The sequence below is a fragment of the Hyperoodon ampullatus genome (assembly GCF_949752795.1).
Source record: "Hyperoodon ampullatus genome assembly, chromosome: 4".
Classification (NCBI taxonomy): Eukaryota; Metazoa; Chordata; class Mammalia; order Artiodactyla; family Ziphiidae; genus Hyperoodon; species Hyperoodon ampullatus.
In genome coordinates this window covers 32,441,915-32,460,050 of record NC_136917.1, presented here as the reverse complement: position 1 = coordinate 32,460,050, position 18,136 = coordinate 32,441,915, and the positions used below count along the sequence as shown (strand labels likewise).

The window sequence follows — 18,136 nt, the reverse complement described above, 5'->3', positions numbered from 1 at the left end:
ACGCCGGCGCGCACAGCCTCCCTGGTGACGCGTGGCCATTGGCTGCGCTTGCCGAGTGGGCGGGGCACTACAGGGTCCAGAGCTGGGCAATGCAGCTGGGCTACAACCTAGAGAGTTCTTAAGAAAACGAATCCGCGGCGTCCGGGGGCGGGACCCCAAGCGCGCTGGCTCCGCCCCCTGGCGGCCGGCTCGGCTGCGGCGTCGGCGTCTGCTCAGAACAGACCCCGCCCGTCGAGGAGGAGGGAGGGTGAGTTGGGGGTGACCCGGCCCCCAAGGGGCGGGCGCCGGGCCGGGCGCTGCGGGCCTCGGAGGGTTGGGCCCGGGCCCACCGGCCGACAGGGGGAGGAGCCGGCTGAGAGGGCGGGGGTCGCGCAGGAGCCCCGGACTGGCGAGTCGGACCAGGAGCCTCGCGCAGGCCGGGGACGCCGTGGGAGGGTTGTTCGTGTCAGCGCCGGTGGGCTCCCCCGCACTGACCGCGTCGGGGTGGGGCGGGGGGCTTCGCAGGCCGCAAATATCGACATGCTGCTGGAGGAGGTCCGCGCCGGCGACCGGCTGAGCGGGGCGGCGGCCCGGGGAGACGTGCAGGAGGTGCGCCGCCTTCTGCACCGCGAGCTGGTGCACCCCGACGCCCTGAACCGCTTTGGCAAGACGGCGCTGCAGGTGAGGCCCGGCCCGCCCGCAGCGAGGGCGAAGAGGGGAGCGGGGCGAGGACCGGGACCCCAGACACCTTCCCTCTTCTCCCCTTGTTCCCGTTGGTAGCCGACTGGGGTCTGTTCCTCCATCGCTGGGCTGACTTGGCTCCCTGATGTCCCCTTTCTTAGGTGGGTGGTGGATGGGGTTAGGTTGGGGGAGGGGAGAGCTTTCCATCTTTGGAGTATTCCTCGTCCTCTGATTGCGGAGGATTCAGTTTCCCTAGAGAAGTTCGTATTCCTTGGGTGAGCGTTCAGCTTCTTTGGATCCCGGTTTCATGAGGACGGCTCCGGTTTCTTGGAGCTTGCATGGAGGGTCCGACCGCAGGAAGAAAAGATTCATGTTTCCAGGGTGTCCCCATTTTCTGGGGGGTTCTCTGAGAGGTATCCAGTTTCTGGGGGGGGGCGGGGAATCTCCATTCCCGCGGGATTTTCATATTGGCATATTATTGGGGGGGATCCCAGTAAGGGAATAGTTACAGATTGCATGGGAGTCCCTCTTCCCTTGGGGACATTTACAAAAGGGGAACCCCATTTCTTGAGAGGGTCAGGTACCTTTGGGAGCATCCTCACTATATGGGAGGGGGAAATTCCATGGAGATGGAGTTTCAAATTCCCTGGCCATCTACTTTCCCTTGAGGGGGCTCTTCTCTGAGGTCTGTTTCTTGGCGGGGGTTTCATATTTCCTGATGATTTCCCATCTGTGGAGAGAAGTGTCTCTGGTTCCTTGGGGGAGGGTCTCAGGTTCCTTGAAAGTTTCCATGGGGCTATACCCTAGGGGGAGTGTATTATCCTTGGGGGGGTGACCAGTTTTTTGAGGGTCCTTATTCCCAGATCTTCTTCTGTGGGGTCTCAACAGCTGCCTGGGAGTTTATGTTCCCTGAAGTTTCTCGTTCGCTAGAGAACCTCGTCTCTGGCATTCTCTACTCCTGAATGACCCCTCTCTGCAGTCACCCATTTTCCTGGACCTCCTCCTTTGGAGACCCCCTGACCCTCTACCCCCCGAACAGGTCATGATGTTTGGCAGCCCCACCATCGCCCTGGAACTCCTGAAGCAAGGTGCCAGCCCCAACGTCCAGGATGCCTCCGGCACCACTCCAGCCCATGATGCAGCCCGCACTGGATTCCTTGACACCCTGAAAGTGTTGGTGGAGCATGGCGCTGATGTCAATGCACCTGATGGCACCGGGGCCCTCCCCATCCATCTGGCAGTGAGAGAAGGCCACACGGCTGTGGTCGGCTTCCTGGCTGCCGAGTCCGATCTTCATCACAGGGACGCCAGGGGGCTCACACCTCTGGAGCTGGCAAGGGGAAGAGGCGCTAAGGATCTCATGGACATACTGCAGTGGCACACGGTGGCACCACTGTGACCTGGGGCCACCCACTCCGGCAGCAGGACCCGGCTGGGTTCTGTGTCAGAAGAGGAGGGAAGAAACACTTTCTCCCTTTCTTCCTCCTGCCCACTGCCGAGGGGCACCAGTTTGTGGCTTGTTGGTGTTGATTTCTGGGGTGTGTGTGTTTGAGGTACATTTCTCATTTTTTTTTTCTCACCCCTTTTGGTGTGTTGGGCAGAGAAGGGCTCCTGCAGGCAACAGCCACCTAAACGGTTCGGTTTCCTCCACGCCCCGACTGCTGGGGCTACAGACGAGTCCCAAGGGCAGAGCGTTTAAAGCCCCAGCCCTAGAGTGAGGTCATCGCTTCCAAGGCTCCTGGAACCTGTCGACCTTGGCTGGCTGTACCCAGAGAGAGACCTCAAGTGTGCACACTGCTTTCCGGCATGGGGGAGGGGGGAGTGTTCCAAATCAATAAAAGGGTAGTATGAGTTCATTCATATTTTGTTGAAAGCTTGGTTTCCAGTCCCTTGTACAGCGTTAAAGAAAAAAAAAGTCTATTTATTATGATTTATGGAAGAAATTGTTGTGTGTGTAATTTAATGTTTTTACCCATTAAATTAAGACTTGTGCATGATCACAGCGCCGGTGGCTTCTGATTTTTGAGGCTGCGATGGAAAGTCGCGTGTTCAGGATGTTTGTGGGGGTGGGCACCGGGGTCGCGGATCCTGGATGCTTTGGGGGAGGGGAGAGAGTGGTAATTCCCAGGGCGCCACCGTGAGTGAGCTGGGTGGGGCAGCGGTTTGCGCTGTCGGAACGGAAGGGAGGCAGGAAACCGCGAGTGGAGAAAGGGCCCCCAGATGTCAGCTGGGTGCCGGGAGCCCCGGCGGGTGGGGGAGTGGGGTGGGCGGTGGCTGCAGCCTTCCCCGCAGAGGCGTGGCCCATGGGCAGGGACTGCGGTCACCGGGCTAGGGATCCCGGAAGGACCCGGGGCGGGGTTAGGTGCGGCCCATGAGGCTCCGCCCCATTTAAAGCTAGCTAGTGAGTAGACCCGCCTTCTGGGGGGTGGGGCCTCTCCACACGCGTGCGCAGTGGGTCGTAGAGCCGCCATGCCGGAGCCGCGCGGGTCGTCACCCCTGCGGGTGAACGCGGCGTTCGCCGCGCGGTACGGCCGCTACCGGGAGCGCGAGGAGCTGCAGCGGCGTGAGTGCGGGGCGCCGGCGCGTGCAGGGCGGTCGGGAAGTGGGGGTTGATCTGGTCCCCCAGGCTGAGCTGGGGGGATCCCATCTGTGCCCCACAGTGAAAGATCGCTATGGGGATAGGGACAGCTGCGGCGACTCCAGCTCCGAGTCTGACTCCGGCGACGAGCGCGTGGTGAGCTTCCCCGCCTCCCTCCCGGACTTGCGGGAGGTGTCCAAGCCCCCCACCGCATCCCGGCCCCGACTTATATGGGGCGGCTAGCCCCCAACCCCATCGCGCCGAACGGGAGCGTCCATCTCCCACCCCCCATTTCCATGAGGGACAGACAGCGCCCTCCCCATCCCCAGGGAGTGGGCAGATCTCCCCTACTTCCCCTCCCCTACCTCGGATCTACCTGCCCATCTCGATCTGTGAGGTGTGAACCCTGTGTCCACATTTTCGTCCCTAACAGTTTAACCGTTTCTCCGTGTCTGCCTCTGTTCCCAGAGTGGGGCATCCCTCTGCCACATGGGGCACCCAGCTTTTCTCCATATCAGCCCTGATCTTCCCAGCCTCACTGAGCAGTCCAGCCCGTCCTCTCTGTTCTTATGTGCCCTCTGCCCACTTGCCCCTAGGTTGTCTATCCCTTGTTGATACCAGAAAGTACCACCCACCCCCTTGCCTGCTACCTTCCTCTGTCTCATATCCGTTACCTATGTGTGGCCCACCCCCAAGAGGGCCCCTCTCCTTCCTCCACCTAACTGATCACTCACCGTAATCCACATCCAGCCCTCCACCCCCACCTGCCTCTACCCAGCCGGATTCCCCCCCTTCCTCCTAATACATACCCCTCTATGCACACTAATTCCCACACACTCTCAGCCCACCTGCCCCCGTTGCTTACTGTCCCCGTCACAGCCCCTTTCTGAAGTCTGTCCCCACCCCTTTTCCTGCCCTAGGAATTTGACACTCAGCAGGAGCGTGACTTTTACAAGACCCTCTCCTTACTGAAGAAGAAGGATCCGCGCATCTATCAGAAAGATGCCACCTTCTATCAGAGAACAGGTCTGGGACTACTTCTCCTGAGGCCCAGATTCCTCATTGCTTTATAGGCGGTTGTGACTGTTTAATGGATCTCCACACACATCAAAACTGATTAGCAAAGGGACTTCCCTGGCAGTCCAGTGGTTAAGACTCCATTCTTCTACTGCAGGGGGCACGGGTTCAATCCCTGGTGGGGAACTAAGATCCGGCATGCCACGCGGCAAGGCAAAAAAAACAAAACAAAAAAACCACTTAGCAGAGTGTCTTAGGTTGAGACCTGTTGTTATTAGTAACGGCTGTGTGCTTGGCCCTGTTCTGAGTGTGAATTATTCACTGAATGATCACTGCCAAGTACTTCCAGGTAGTAGTAAGTATGATGCCTCTTTGATAGCTGGGAACTAGTGGCTCGGGGATTTGAAACCTCGGTCTGACTCTGGCCCAGCATAGTCTTACTCTCTGCCTGGGGGAGGAAGGGGTTTGTGGATGTGGGTGATGGCAGGTGTCTTCTGGTGTCCCCGCAGCATCGTCCTCGGACAGTAAGGAGGAGCCAGCAGCTGAAGAGAAGCAAAAGAAGGTGCAGCCCATGTACCTGAAGGACTACGAGAGGAAGGTTATCTTGGAGAAGGGAGGGTAAGGAGAAAGCCGGACCCCTCGGCTCCCACCTTCCTAGGGCAGGTGGACACATCAAGCACTTAGGGCCAGGGGTGGGAAGAAGCTGGTGACTCACCAGAGTTGAGGGAACCCTGGAGAGCAGGAGCCTTGGTGACCTGCCTGCACCCCACTGCCCCCTCCACCAGCTGTTGCTCTTAACAGCCCCCTACCCCATGGGGACAGACAGGCCATGGGGTGTCTATTCTGAAGCCTTCTTCCTTCTTCACACAGCAAATATGTCGATGAGGAGAATTCAGACGGGGAGGCCTCCAATCAGAGACTCCAGGTGAGTGGGGTGGAGGCTGGGTGGGGGGCTTGGGGGCGCTTGGAGCCTCAGGGCTGGGCCTGAGGCCCATGTCACTCTCTCTGCAGCAGACCTCATCGAAAAGTTATGTGGAAGAACAGAAACAGCTGAAGGAAAGGTGAGCCCTGGGGCTGGCTGAGTGGCCAGATGGAAAGGAGTTGAGGCTCTGAGGTTGGGCGGGCCTGGGTTCAAATCCAGCTCTGTCCCTTAATGGCTGTGTGCCCTTGGGCACATCGTTTGCTAGCTCTGGGCCTCAGTTTCTGCATCTGTGACATGGGGTTGGTCATGGGCTCTATGTCACAGCACAGCTCTGGGCTTGTCAGGACGAGCTCAGGGATTAGTAGACGGGGCTTGTCTTGGGGCAGCGGGCAGGGCCAGCCCACTCATTCTGAGGCTTGTTCTCTCGCATGGGCAGCTTCCGGGCATTTGTGGAGGACAGTGAGGAGGAGGACAGTGCCGGGGAAGGTGGCTCCGGGTTGCTGCAGAAACGCGCTAAAAGCAGAGAGGAGAAGGTGGGTGCTGGGGCCCAGCTAGACGGGGGCTGGTGGCAGAGAGGGGGCCCCAGGGCTCCCACAGACCCTCAGCGCTGGCCTTCCCCCCAGGCCCAGGAGGATGCTGATTACATCGAGTGGCTGAAGGGGCAGAAGGAGATTCAGAACCCCGACACCCTGAAAGAACTGGTGAGCTCCCATTCTTGGTCCCTGACCCACTGAACTACCTGGTCTGCCTCCATCCAACCTTTCCCTGGAAACCGGCCCTTGAGAGGGTAGCCAGGAGCACATTCTCCAAAGATGGGGTGTGTCCCTCTCTGGGCCTCAGCTTCTACATCTATAAAATGAGGATTAGCCCACCTACTTCATAGGCCGGCTGTGAAGCTGCAGTCACTCAAATCCACTGGGTGCCCACATCTGTGCTCCTTCCCTGTCCCCGAGTCCCTGATCCGGGTCCTATTACCCCCCCTTTACCCTTAGACTCACCTCAAGGAATATTGGAACAACCCAGAGCTGGATGAGGGGGAGCGCTTCCTGCGGGATTACATCCTCAACAAACGCTACGAGGAGGAGGGAGATGAGGAGGAAGAGGAGGAAGGAGAAGAAGGGTGAGTAGCCATGTCCCCCAGGGGCCTGGAGCCAGCACTGGCCAGAAGGGAAAAGGCACCAGGCGTTTACACTTTTTCACATAGATGGTAGCAGAGTTAGCCTTTCTTTTCTTTTCTTTTTCTTTTTGGCTGCGCTGTGTGGCATGCAGGATCTTAGTTCCCCAACCAGGGATTGAACCTGTGGCCCCTGCAGTGGAAGTGTGAGTCTTAACCACTGGACCACCAGGGAATTCCCCAGAGTTAGCCTTTCTTGAGGAAAAGCTGCCGAGTGTGGGCTCTGGAGCCAGGGGGCCCTGCCACTGGATTTCCATGCCTCGGTTTTCCCATCTGTAAATGGGGGTAACGGCGGCACCCTAGCAGAGGGTTCTTGTGAGGATTAAATGAGTTAATATGCTGGTACACAGGAGTGCAGGAGCTCGGCTGACGCCCCCAGTCCCATCCCATCTCGTCCCTCAGGGTCCCTGGCCCCCCGGTCCAGCTGGCCGTGGACGACTCCTCAGACGAGGGTGAGCTGTTTCTGAAGAAACAGGAGGACTTTGAGCACAAGTACAACTTCCGCTTCGAGGAGCCAGACGCTGCCTCGGTGGGTGGCCAGTGCCAGCTCCGGGGAGGACCTGGCCCGCAGGGTCCAGGCCGGGAGAGCCTGGAATCATCTCTGCTGCCCACAGGTCAAGACCTATCCTCGGAACATCACATCCTCCGTGCGCCAAAAGGACGAGCGCAGGAAGGAGAGGAGGGAAGAGACGCGGGAGCGGAAGAGGAGGGTGAGTGTCTGTTGGGGTGGTGCGCTGTGAGGAGGCGGGGCCCAGCCTGCCGGGGGAGGGGGGAGCCCATACCCTCCCTCTCCTGTGAACTGCCGCCTGCAGGAGAAAGCGAGGAAGCAGGAGGAACTCAAGCAGCTGAAGAACCTGAAGAGGAAGGAGATTCTGGCCAAGCTGGAGAGGCTGCGGCAGGTCACAGGCAACGAGACACTGGGCTTTGAGGAGCAGGACCTCGAGGACGACTTTGACCCCGCCCAGCACGACCAGCTCATGCAGGTGTGGCCCCAGAGCCCCAGCCCCCCAGCCCGGCTGGTGCTCAGAGCATGGCTCTGGAATCAGCAGTCCCTTCCTGGCTGTGTGGCCTCAGAAAAGTGACTTGACCTCTCTGACCCTGTGTCTCTGTCTATAAAGTGAGTCTAACTGCAGCATTTACGTCAGGGCTGTTGTAAAGATAGCCTGAGAGGAATAGTAAATGTTAATTAACTTGGTAAATGCTCAAGGAACTGTGGGTTATGGTATTTCCTTTAAACTCATTTATTGAGCCGTCAGTGTTTGTTGTTGTATTTGGGGAAACACAGCTTCAGGCCATTGGAACAGGCGATGAGGGCTGGATGGGAGAGCACTGGGGATCACAGGCACTGCAAAGCTGCCCCTGACTAAGCCTGGGAGGTCAAGGAAGGAGACTAAGGATGCATAGGTGGGCCAGGTGAAAACTGGAGTGTGTGAGTGCTGTGTGGTTGGAGTTCAGCCTTCACTTTCTAGAAGCTTCTCAGTCCTGAGCTTCAGCTTCTCAATATTTGGCAGTAGTTTCTGTCTCTTGGGGAGCTTGTGAGAACATAGTGAGATGCAGCCCAGCGTCCAGCATGTAGTAGGTGCTTATAAATGGCATGGTTAGCAATATCTGCCTTTGCCAGCCAGTGGAACAGGGGGCAGAGAGCAGGGAGGTCAAGGGGACAAGATGAGCCAAAAGTGGGTGTGGAGGGGCCCAGACACACAGGGTTCCCCCGACATCAGGAGCTGAGGGGAGTGCTGCGAGGCCATGTAAGGTGCAGGAGTACTGCCATCTGGGGGGAGTGGGCCCTGCTCACCCTCGCGGCCCCAACCCTGCAGAAGTGCTTCGGGGACAAGTTCTATGGAACCATGGAGGAGGAGAAGCCACAGTTTGAGGAAGAGGAAGGGCTTGAAGGTGAGGTCACCTGGGGCAGTGGGCTGGGGGCGGGGACTGCTTGGCCTGACCTGACCCCCCGGCCCACCCCTGCCTGCCTGTCCTCTGGAATCAGACGACTGGAACTGGGACACGTGGGCTGGGCCGGAGCAGGGTGGAGCTTGGAGCCAGCAGGAGCCGCACTGCGAGGACCCCGACTTCAATGTAGGTGCCCTGGGCGCGGGGATCTGGGGGTCCTCAGAGGGTCCCGAGGACCGCAAGGGCAGGCCTGACCTGCGCATCCCGACAGATGGATGCCGACTATGACCCCAGCCAGCCTCAGAAGAAGCAGCGCAAGGCTCCTTCGTTGGGCAAGAAGAAGCGAAAGTCGCCTTTCGCCACAGCCGTGGGGCAGGAGAAGCCTGTGTTTGACCCTGGTGAGGCCCGGGTGGGTGGCCGTGGGCAGGCAGGGGCTCCACAGGGCCCGGCACACCCTGGCAGCCTGGCTCTGTCCCCGCTCAGGGGACAAGACATTTGAGGAGTACCTGGACGAGTATTACCGGCTGGACTACGAGGACATCATCGATGACCTGCCCTGTCGCTTCAAGTACCGCACGGTGGTGCCCTGTGACTTCGGGCTCAGCACTGAGGAGGTGGGACCCTGGGGGCACCCGCTAGGCAAGGGGGAGCCTGGAGCCATCTGTGCTGTGACATGGCCTGTTTTTTCATCTCGAAAACAATAGGAATAATAGTGCTAATGACAGTACTAATAATATTACCTGCCTCAAGGGGTTTCTGTGAGGCAGGGGCTGAAACAGTGCCCACAGCAGGCCCCAGTAAATATTAGTTTTAATTCTGTTACCGTATATCGGCAGCAGGGTGACCATTAAGACTTGACACAGGTTCAAATCCTGGCTCAGCCGTTCACCAGCTGTATAACCTTGGACATGTGACTAGAGCCTCTGTGCCTGGGTTTCCCCGTCTGTAAAATGGGCCTCATAAGAGCCCCACCTCATGGATGTGGATGTGAAAAACATATGCTTTGAATGTCATTTGCGCCTTAGCCACAATGGTTATGGATGCTTGACAGTAAAAAGACGATGTTTATTGAGCTTATAACATCTGCATTCACTTCATCTTCCTGATGACCTTCCAGTAGGTTCTAAGGGGGTGCCCAACTCATAAGTGAGGAACCTGGGCCTCATCTGTAATTAGCAAACTCAGTCATTGGCATGGAGACCCCTGCCCTGGTCTGAGGCTGCTGGGACCACAGTGCATGGGGTCAGGGCTCAAGGGCCCAAATTGTAATCTGAGAGTAGCCACTTCCTGGCCATGTGACTTGGGGCAAGGATCCCCTCTTTGAGCCGCAGTTTCCCCATCTGATGCCCCCAACAACAAAAAAATCAATTAGCTTCTGCAGAAATCAGTTCTTTCTCACCATCATGACATTTCTGCTGGGTGGAACTAGCATTACCCTGCTTTGACCCATGAGGTGACTAAGGCTTAAGGGTCAGGGCCCCCTGGGGCTCACGAGCAGGACCCCACTCTCCCTGACCTTGCAGATCCTCACTGCCGATGACAAGGAGCTGAACCGGTGGTGCTCCCTGAAGAAGACCTGCATGTACAGGTGATGGGGCGGGACTGGGCCAGGTGCCCCGGGGGGAGGGGCGGGCAGGCTGAAGGCAAGCATGGGCACCACCCAGAGCACCCAGCTGCCTGCAGGTCGGAGCAGGAGGAGCTGCAGGACAGGAGGGCATACAGCCAGAAGGCCCAGAACGTATGGAAAAAGAGGCAGATCTTCAAGTCACTCTGCCCAGAGGAGTAAGTATTGCTGGTTGTAGGGGGTGGGTGGGCTTGGGAGCCTGCCAGGCCCAGGTTTGAGTCATGCTCTGTCAGCCATCTGTCACATGACCTTGGGAATGGGGTTTCTCTTCTCTGATACCTGGGTATCAAGTCCTGGCTGGGCTGTAGCTGTGTGATGTTGGGCAAGTCACTTTCCCTCTCTGGGCCTGCTTCCTTATTTATAAAATGGAGATAAAGATGGCTCACTTCTTGTTGGGTTTTTCTTTTTTTTGAGGATTAAGTTAATTAATTCAGGTACAGTGCAAGTTCTGGATAGGTATTAGCTCTTGTTATTATGCCTGTTATTTCCTGATCTATAAATCAGGAGTGATAAAAGCTCACGGAGTTGATGTAAAGCTAAAATGAGTTAATTTGTGTGAAGAGCTTAGTGCAGGCTCAGGCTCAACAATCAAAATTATCAGTGACACAATCCAGCCTCAGAGTTCAATAGAAAAATCCCAGTTTGGTATTGCATCAGACCCACGTTTGAGTCCCAGGCAGGCCCCTGAATTGTTCTTTTTTTATTTTTGGCCGCGCCACGCAGCATGTGGGATCTCAGTTCCCCGACCAGGGATTGAACCCGCGCCCCCTGCAGTGGAGGCACGGAGTCTTAACCACTGGACCACCAAGGAAGTCCAGGCCCCCCGAATTCTGAGCCTCCCCTTTTCACATCTGTAAAAATGGGGGATGGAAAGCCTAACTGTGACTGGCCTGGGCTGAGCCATGCCTTCCTCCTCCAGGACTGAGATGCCCACAGAAGCCACAGGGAAGCCACAAAGAGACAAAGCTGGCCCACAGGGGCAGCTGCTGGCACCCGATGGGGCCTGTGGGAAGTGGCCCCAGCCTGAGAGCCCCCCAGTACAGGAAGAGGCAGCCCCTGTGACACCCACCGAGAAGCCAGCCCCCCAGAGGCAGAGGAGGGGCAAGAAGGCACGTCTCCTGGGCCCCACAGTAACACTTGGTGGATGCGAGTTCAGCCGCCAGAGACTGCAGGCCTTTGGCCTCAACCCCAAACGGCTGCACTTCCGCCAGCTGGGCCGGCAACGGAGGAAGCAGCAGAGGCCTAAGAGCCACCCCTGAGCTCAAGGGAGCCTGCAGGGGCCTTCGGGCTCCTCCCCTTCAATCAAGCCCCCTCTTATCGACTGTATAGACCCTCTCATCTACCTGTGGGCAAGGGAGTCTTCCCATCTTAGAGATGTGAAAACTGAGGCCTACTCAATAAGCTTCTCCAGATGACTTGGAACCTCACCTCGAGACATACCCTGAGCCCCATCCCTCAAATGCTGGGCCCAGCCATAGCCAAGGTCAAGTCAAACGGCTTTATTAGCCCCCATTGGTCACAGCCCCTCCTCCCTCCCACCAGCCCTTGGCAGGATGGGGGCGTTGGGACCGGTGAGGGGCATGGACGGTCCAGTGCAAACTACAGTACTGAGTCAGGCCCTGAGTGGGTGCCCGGGGGCCCTCCCTCCCTGCCCAGTGAGGAGGGCCTGGCTGGTGGGAGGCAGGTGTGCAGGCTCTGTTCCTGGCTGAATGGCCCCAGCCCGGAGGCTTCCTGGACTGCTCTCAGCTGCACTTGTCGGGGGGAGTTCAAGCTCCCACACCCAGAGTGACATAAATAAAAAAATAAATAGGGTCATGTCTTCTCCCTCATCCCCTCCCTTTATAAAAACACAAAGTCCTCAGAGCTTGGGCGTTTAGCCTTGAGGAGCCGGCCTGTGCGAGGGAGCCGCAGTGTCGGCTGGGAGGGCTGGGAGCAGAGGTCGTCCAGGCTGTGGTCCTGAGCATGGCCCTCAACCAGGGTGAACATGGGGTATCGCTCTGTGGCTGAGGAGGAGCTGAGGACCTGGTGGGAGGAGAGAGAACAGCTCAGGCCCCAAGCCATGTTAATTATCCTAGTAGGTATAATTATCTTAACAGGTATGTTTATCAGGTGCTTCCTGAACTCAACTCCCATCCCTCCAGGGCAGTGATGCAGGCCAGCCAATCAGCACCTTCTGTGCCCTGGCTATAGTGATTGGCTCAGTGATGAGCACATGACCCTCTGCAGCCAATGAACCACAGCTGTGGGATTTTCTCTATCTGCTGAGAAGGTGGGGCTCCCTTTCCACTCAGCTAAATAGTAGGTGCCCAGAGAGCCTGGTGGCCACTTCTTGCCACCATAAGGGTAAAGCCTTGATAGGAAAACAGAGCCAAAGGACAAGGCAGGGTCCTACCACTTGACCCCCTGGAAGCAGCTGTCCCCTTAAATTTTTCATTTCATGCCTCTTTTTGCTCTAATTAGAGCTGGGCTCTTGCAGCTTGTGGTCAGGATAATAATCTTAACAACATAGCCTGGACGTGGCGTTGCCAGGCCTGCTGGCCTCAAAGCCTCTGTTCCTCTTCTACCCTAGCCCTGCCCTTTGCCTCCCACCCTCCAGCATGCCTTGCTCACCCTGGTCAGCTCTGAGCAGAGCGTCTCAAACTCCTTCCTGTCTCCAGCATAGAACCCCACAGTACAGCTCGGGTCCATCTTGGCAAAGGCCATCTTGCGGGGTGAGGTGCAATGGAAGGACTGGGGCAGACAGACAAGGGGGGCTCGGGGGGAACCCTCCACAGGCCTCCAACCCCACCCTGGGGATCCCAGCTCACCTCTAGGGGGAAGTCAGCCTGGCTGACATCCACAGTGGGCTGGCAGTAGTGAGGGTCCAGGTAGAGGAGGAAGTCATCTGCAGGGGAGGAAGCATGAGCAGGGGTGGAAGAGGGTAAGGTGGGATGGGATGAAGCAGGACGGGGTGGGCCTACCCTGATAGCCAATGAAGTACAGCGAGTGGCGTGGCTTGCCCCCCATGATGCCAAGGCACAGCTCTGAACGCAGGAGCTCCTGCAGGGAAGAAAGCCGGTGAAGGTAAGGAACCACAGCAGGTGCTGTCAGTGAGCACTGTAAGCACTGTCAACAAATGCATAGCAAAGGCCCAGTGTGTGCAAACCCAAGCCTGTGCTGGGCCCTGGGGGGTAGCAGTGACCAAGACAGACAAAACCCTGCCCTTAAGCAACTGATGTTCTAGTGCAGGAGAACAAGGAACAAGATGAGCAAGTTACGTCATGTGTCACAAGGCGGTGACACTCTGGAGAAAGAATAAAGGCGGGAAGAAGGCTTTCCAATTTTAAATAGGGGAATCAGGAAAAGGCCTCACTGAGAGCTGATGTTTTAGCAAAGAGTTAAGGGAGTTAAGAGTGCATCTTGGGATACATATAGCTGATTCACTTTGTTATAGAGCAGAAACTAACACACCATTGTAAAGCAGTTATACTCCAATAAAGATGTTAAAAAAAATAAAGAGTGCATCTTGGGAAAGAGTGCTCCAAGTGATGGTAACAGCAAGTGCAAAGGCTCTGAGGCAGGTGTCCTCTGAGAACAGTGAAGAGGCCTGTGTGGCTGGAGCAGAATGAAGTGAGTTGTAGAATGTAGGCAGATGGTACAGGGCCTTGTGGGCTGTGGAGAGATCTTTGGCCTTTATTCCGGGTATAAACACATCAGGGTCTTTCCAGCCTTGCTGCTTCTTTTGCCTGGAACACTCCTCCTCTGGCTTCTCTCTTGCTTCTGGCTAGAGAGGGGCTTTCCTAGGCTGTGCAGCCACCCACATCTGCCCTTCATCGTGTTAATTTTGGTTCCTTTAGAGTCCGAGTTGTAACACCACAGCTGTCAATTTGGTTCCACATACACTGCCTGTTATTCCCCCATTAGAACGTCTGTTCCCAGAGGGCATCACTTGTTGCCTGTCCACCTCTGAATCCCCAGCAGCTGGGACAGTTCTTGGCACATAATTGGTGCTCTGTGACTACTGGATAAACCGATGAAGAGATGAAGGAAGCATAAACACCTAACCCAAGCTGAAAAAGTCTGCAGGGCTCCTGGGAGGAGGCATGGTAGAATCTGGTAGAACCTACCTTCATGCAGGGCACGTACACGGGGTTGAGAGTCTCACCACCCAGCCGCACTGGCACCAGGATGACCATGGACTTCCACTCAGCTGTGGGGTCTGGCCTGGCCACCAGGCGTGCCACATCCGCCTTGTACACTGGAAGGACAGGGCAGCAGGTCACATTCTCTCTGGCCCTTCAAGCCTCAGAGTATGGTCCTCCATCCTCAGAGGACCAACCCTGCCTGAGCAACCTCTTGGGATGACACTCCTGTCATCGGCAGAAAAGCACCTTTCCAGTGTCCCCCCCACCCCAAGCTCCCTCAGACAATCCCAGGGCCTCCAGGCAGGTGTGGACATCCCCATTTTACAGAGAGGGCAACTGACGTCCTGAGACTTAGACAAACAGTGTAAAGCTAGGAGGAGCTGGAGAGCCTTCCCCGCAGCCCAGAGTGCCTCTAGTCCTTCCCGACTCTGCGCCTGGGTTTCTAAGACGGAAATGGGAGCGCTGAGCAATCCGCCAGTCAGCTGAAAGTTCCTGTGTGTCCCCCTCAAGTCCCGTCTGCTGGTTACTCCTCTCCCGCCTCCTCCCTTGTGGCTATATGAGGCCCCTCCTGGCTCCCAGAAAAGTGCATTCAACCCTTTCCGGAGGCAGCTGCTACGGTCTGAATGCTTGTGCCCCCCTCTAAATTCTTATGTTGAAATCTTACCCCCCAAGGTGATGGAATTAGGAAGTGGGGCCTTTGGGAGGGGATTAGGAGTGAAATCACTGCCCTTATAAAAGGGACCCCAGAGAGCTCGCTTGCCCCTTTTGCTACCTGAAGACACAGCAAAATGAACCAGGAAGTGGGCTCCCAACAGACACGAAAACTGCCAGTGCCTTGTTCTTGGACTTCCCAGCCTCCAGAATTATGAAAAATAAATTCCTGTTGTTCACAAGCCACCCAGTCTATTTTTTTGTGTGTTGTTTTGTTTTTTTGGCCATGCCACGCAGCTTGTGGGATATTAGTCCCCGACCGGGGATCAACCAGGGCCCCAGCAGCGAAAGCGCCGAGTCCTAACCACTGGACCGCCAGGGAATTCCCTGGTCTATGGTATTTTTGTTACAGCAGCCCTAACAGACTAAGAAAAAGGCTCTCCTGAACTGTTTTTGAGGGAATAATAATAATAATAGCTAATGTTTAGTGAATACTTACTAAGTGAGAAGCATTATCCTAAGGGTTTTACTTTTATCACTGACTCACTTAAATCCTCATGACAACCCTATGAGGCAGAGACCCAACCTTCGTACATGTTGGAACAAGAGTGAGTTGGACCTGCGAGAGGAATTCCTTATGTCTTTTATTCTATCACTCAGGGAGAAGCCCCTGAAGTCTCCTCTCCTGGTTCCAGAGGGAGGGTAGGAATCCAGAGCAGCCCGACCCAGTGTGGGCCTCGAATCCTTTCCAAGGGTCCCTCTGCCGCAGAACTTGTTTCAGCATCTGAGGAATGTGGGTCCTAAGAGGCAGCTGAGGTAGTGACTGGCTCAGGGTGAGAACCCTGTGACCTTGGCTCCCAGCCCCTTACCTGTGCAGTCCTGAGAAACGTACACCACCAGGCGGGTGACCTCTGAGCAGCTCTCCACAGCTTTCCTGGGGACGGGAGGAAAGGCCTGAGCTCCTGGGGGTACCCAGTAGCTCCCATGTCCCCTGCAGCGGCCCTCACCTGAGTATGTGCGCCACCAGGGACGGACCATACCAGTCACCTGCCTTCTTGCCCGAGCTCTGCCCAATCTCCACCAGCCGGTGTAGGCCGAAGGGGGCCCGGGGATGGTCAGCGAACCAGGATACAATCTGCCGGTGCCGGCGCTCCTGCTCCGGCTCAGGGGCAGCCTGGGCCCAGCGTGAAGGCATCCAGTGGGCAGGCCCACGGTACCGGTTGGGAGAGGCCAACCCCGATGGCTCAGGGGGGCCCAGGCCCGCGCCCAGGGACCATCTCCAGTCTGGTAGGGATGGAGTTAAGAGTCAAATGGCGATGGTGTAGGGGGTGGGGCACAGTTCCCACTATCCATGATTTACACACAACTTTACCGCTCCAGAGATGCCGTGTTTAACTACAATTTTCACATTCCTTCAACTTATTTTCTAAACAACTCTCACTCCCCGCCCCCCCCCCCCCCACAAGCTTACTTTACACGCAATTCTAACATGACTTTAAACTTTGTTTACAAACAGTTCTAACACTGCTGACCTGTGGTGGGCGCTACGCTCCTATTGTGCCCTTCCCCCTCCACCGCTCACCTCTGGGCAGGAAGTGCAGCAGCAGTCCCTGAGCTAGCATCATCTGCCCACTCCGTAACATGCAGCCCCAGCCACAGTCGGAGGTCAGGCAGCCCCCAGCGAGAGGTGGGAAGTCCCGGCGGTATGTGAACCATAGGCGAGATACAAAGTCCCGCTGGAAACGCTGGATGTCACCTACAAGAGCAGACTCGTCAGTTGCCACGAGAAACACCCCTGGGGGACTCCTCCAACCCTAGCCAGGGGCCACCAGCTCACCCTCGCCCTCGAAGCGGTAGCGGCGGCCACAGAGGTGGACGCTGGAAATCTTGCTAAAGCTGGTCCGGCTTTTGACTACCCAACCTGGGGAGACATGGGGCAGTGTCCAGCAAGATGAAGCACTTGCTTGGCAGACACGCAACCTAACAGGGCAGCAACAGCGCTTAAATTCTCCCACCTGTGTGATGCGGACTATCCTAGTTCCTATCTCAGGGAAGGCTCTGGGGAATCCGTGCTACATTTCTCCTGGATGGAGGCGGAGCCCCTAGTAACAGCCACATGCATGTCTGCCGTTAATTCGGGATGAATCAAAGCACGTCTGATTACTGTACCCATTTTACAGAGAAGGAAAATGGAGGCACAGGGAAACAAAAAACCTTGCCCAAGGTCACACGGAGAATCGACTGAGGCTTGTAAACACATTCCCCTTTGGACCTGCCAGCCAGCGGCCCGCTCTGGGCAGGGCAGGGCGGGGGACCTACCCACAGGTGACTCACAGGAGGGGAACAAAGGGTGGAATACCTGACAGGTGCAGGGTCTGGTTCTCCTTGACTCCCACCGACCTCCAAGCCCCCGGCCCGCCTGAACCCTCAGCTCGCTCCCACCTCAGAACCCAACCCCGGGGCCCGCCCCCTCCTCACCGTACTTGACGTTGTTCCAGGCTGTCAGGAACTTCGCTTTAAACTTGTCCACTTCGTCCGGCTCCCCCGGGCCTGTCCCGGGCAACGCAAGAGCGGGGCCGCTGGCTCCGGAGGGCCCCAGGCCGTTGGGGTCCGGGGTTCGGGGGCGCCGTGGCCTGCGGCCCTCGGGGCTGCGCGCGTCCTCCTGGCTGCCGCTCCGGTACTGAGCTGCGGCCGGCGACACGGAGTTCATGGGCGCGCCGGGAGGGCCGACCGAGGGCCCCAGGGGCCCCGCTCGAGCGCCCCAGGGGCCAGGACGCGGCCAGGACGCGGGCGCCCAGGAAGGCGCTAGTGGGCCCCCGGCACGGCGACCAGGCCCCCGGGCCCTGTGCGGGACGGTGTCGCCGCCGCCGCCGCCGCCATTTTAGCGGCCCTGGCCCCGGGAGGGAGGCGGGCGTGACACAGCCGGACGCCCCGCCCAAGCCCGGCCCCCAGCCTGGGTCCCCGGCCCCAGTCCCTTGTGGCCGCGCTGTGACCTCCTGACGCCGCGCCTCCCTGCGGCGCCCCGCGACCCCCTGCACCGCCCGCCTTATCGCAGAGCCCAGGCGCGGCCGAGCCCCTGGAGGTCCTTATCGGAAGCCCCAGAGCCGGGAAGGCCGCGCCAGGCCCCGCCCCTCGCCGGTTCCGGCCCCGCCCCGCCCGGCCCCGCCCCCTCCTGCGCTGGGGGACTGACCCCCAGGCGGGGCCCCTACGCGGTTTGCACCTGCCCACGTCCGCCAGAGGATCAGAGCGCTGCTCTGCGGGCTGCCTCGGTCGGGGGCCCAACCTGTGCGTGACACCCACTCCCACAAACTCCGCCTTCAAGCCACACCCCTACGTGCTTTAGTTTCCCCAGGAGCAGAAGGGCTCAAATACACGCAACAACATAAACGAATCTTCCTAATTTTGCTAAGGGAAAAAAGCCAGACAAAAAAGAAGAGTATATACTCGCTGGTCCCATTTATTTAAACTCTAGAAAATGCAACCTCATCTATAGTCA

General features: G+C 57.6%; 3 protein-coding genes across 3 annotated transcripts; 2 read left to right on the top strand and 1 right to left on the bottom strand.

Annotated features, from left to right (window-relative positions):
• Positions 1-496: 496 nt before the first annotated feature.
• Positions 497-2,657, top strand: CDKN2D (cyclin dependent kinase inhibitor 2D). The gene is made up of 2 exons (XM_079702084.1): positions 497-660; positions 1,700-2,657. Exons 1-2 carry the CDS (start codon positions 520-522, stop codon positions 2,057-2,059), a joined length of 501 nt encoding a protein of 166 aa, XP_079558210.1. The 5' UTR covers positions 497-519; the 3' UTR covers positions 2,060-2,657.
• Positions 2,658-3,129: 472 nt separating this feature from the next.
• Positions 3,130-11,217, top strand: KRI1 (KRI1 homolog; the record flags this gene model as incomplete). The annotated part of the gene is made up of 19 exons (XM_079701990.1): positions 3,130-3,223; positions 3,321-3,394; positions 4,159-4,264; positions 4,765-4,873; positions 5,126-5,180; positions 5,267-5,316; positions 5,614-5,710; positions 5,801-5,878; positions 6,170-6,297; positions 6,754-6,880; positions 6,966-7,061; positions 7,164-7,334; positions 8,169-8,244; positions 8,339-8,427; positions 8,513-8,639; positions 8,725-8,855; positions 9,765-9,829; positions 9,925-10,023; positions 10,785-11,217. The coding sequence occupies 19 exons, from the start codon at positions 3,130-3,132 to the stop codon at positions 11,122-11,124; spliced, it is 2,112 nt and encodes a 703-aa protein (XP_079558116.1). The 3' UTR covers positions 11,125-11,217.
• Positions 11,218-11,349: 132 nt separating this feature from the next.
• On the bottom strand, positions 11,350-17,365 carry ATG4D (autophagy related 4D cysteine peptidase). Its single transcript, XM_079701992.1, has 10 exons — positions 17,119-17,365; positions 16,478-16,561; positions 16,223-16,396; positions 15,648-15,924; positions 15,510-15,574; positions 13,972-14,102; positions 12,826-12,904; positions 12,673-12,749; positions 12,476-12,595; positions 11,350-11,887 (listed from the first exon to the last, which is right to left on the bottom strand). The coding sequence occupies exons 1-10, from the start codon at positions 17,348-17,350 to the stop codon at positions 11,705-11,707; spliced, it is 1,422 nt and encodes a 473-aa protein (XP_079558118.1). The 5' UTR covers positions 17,351-17,365; the 3' UTR covers positions 11,350-11,704.
• Between the last annotated feature and the right edge of the window lie 771 nt (positions 17,366-18,136).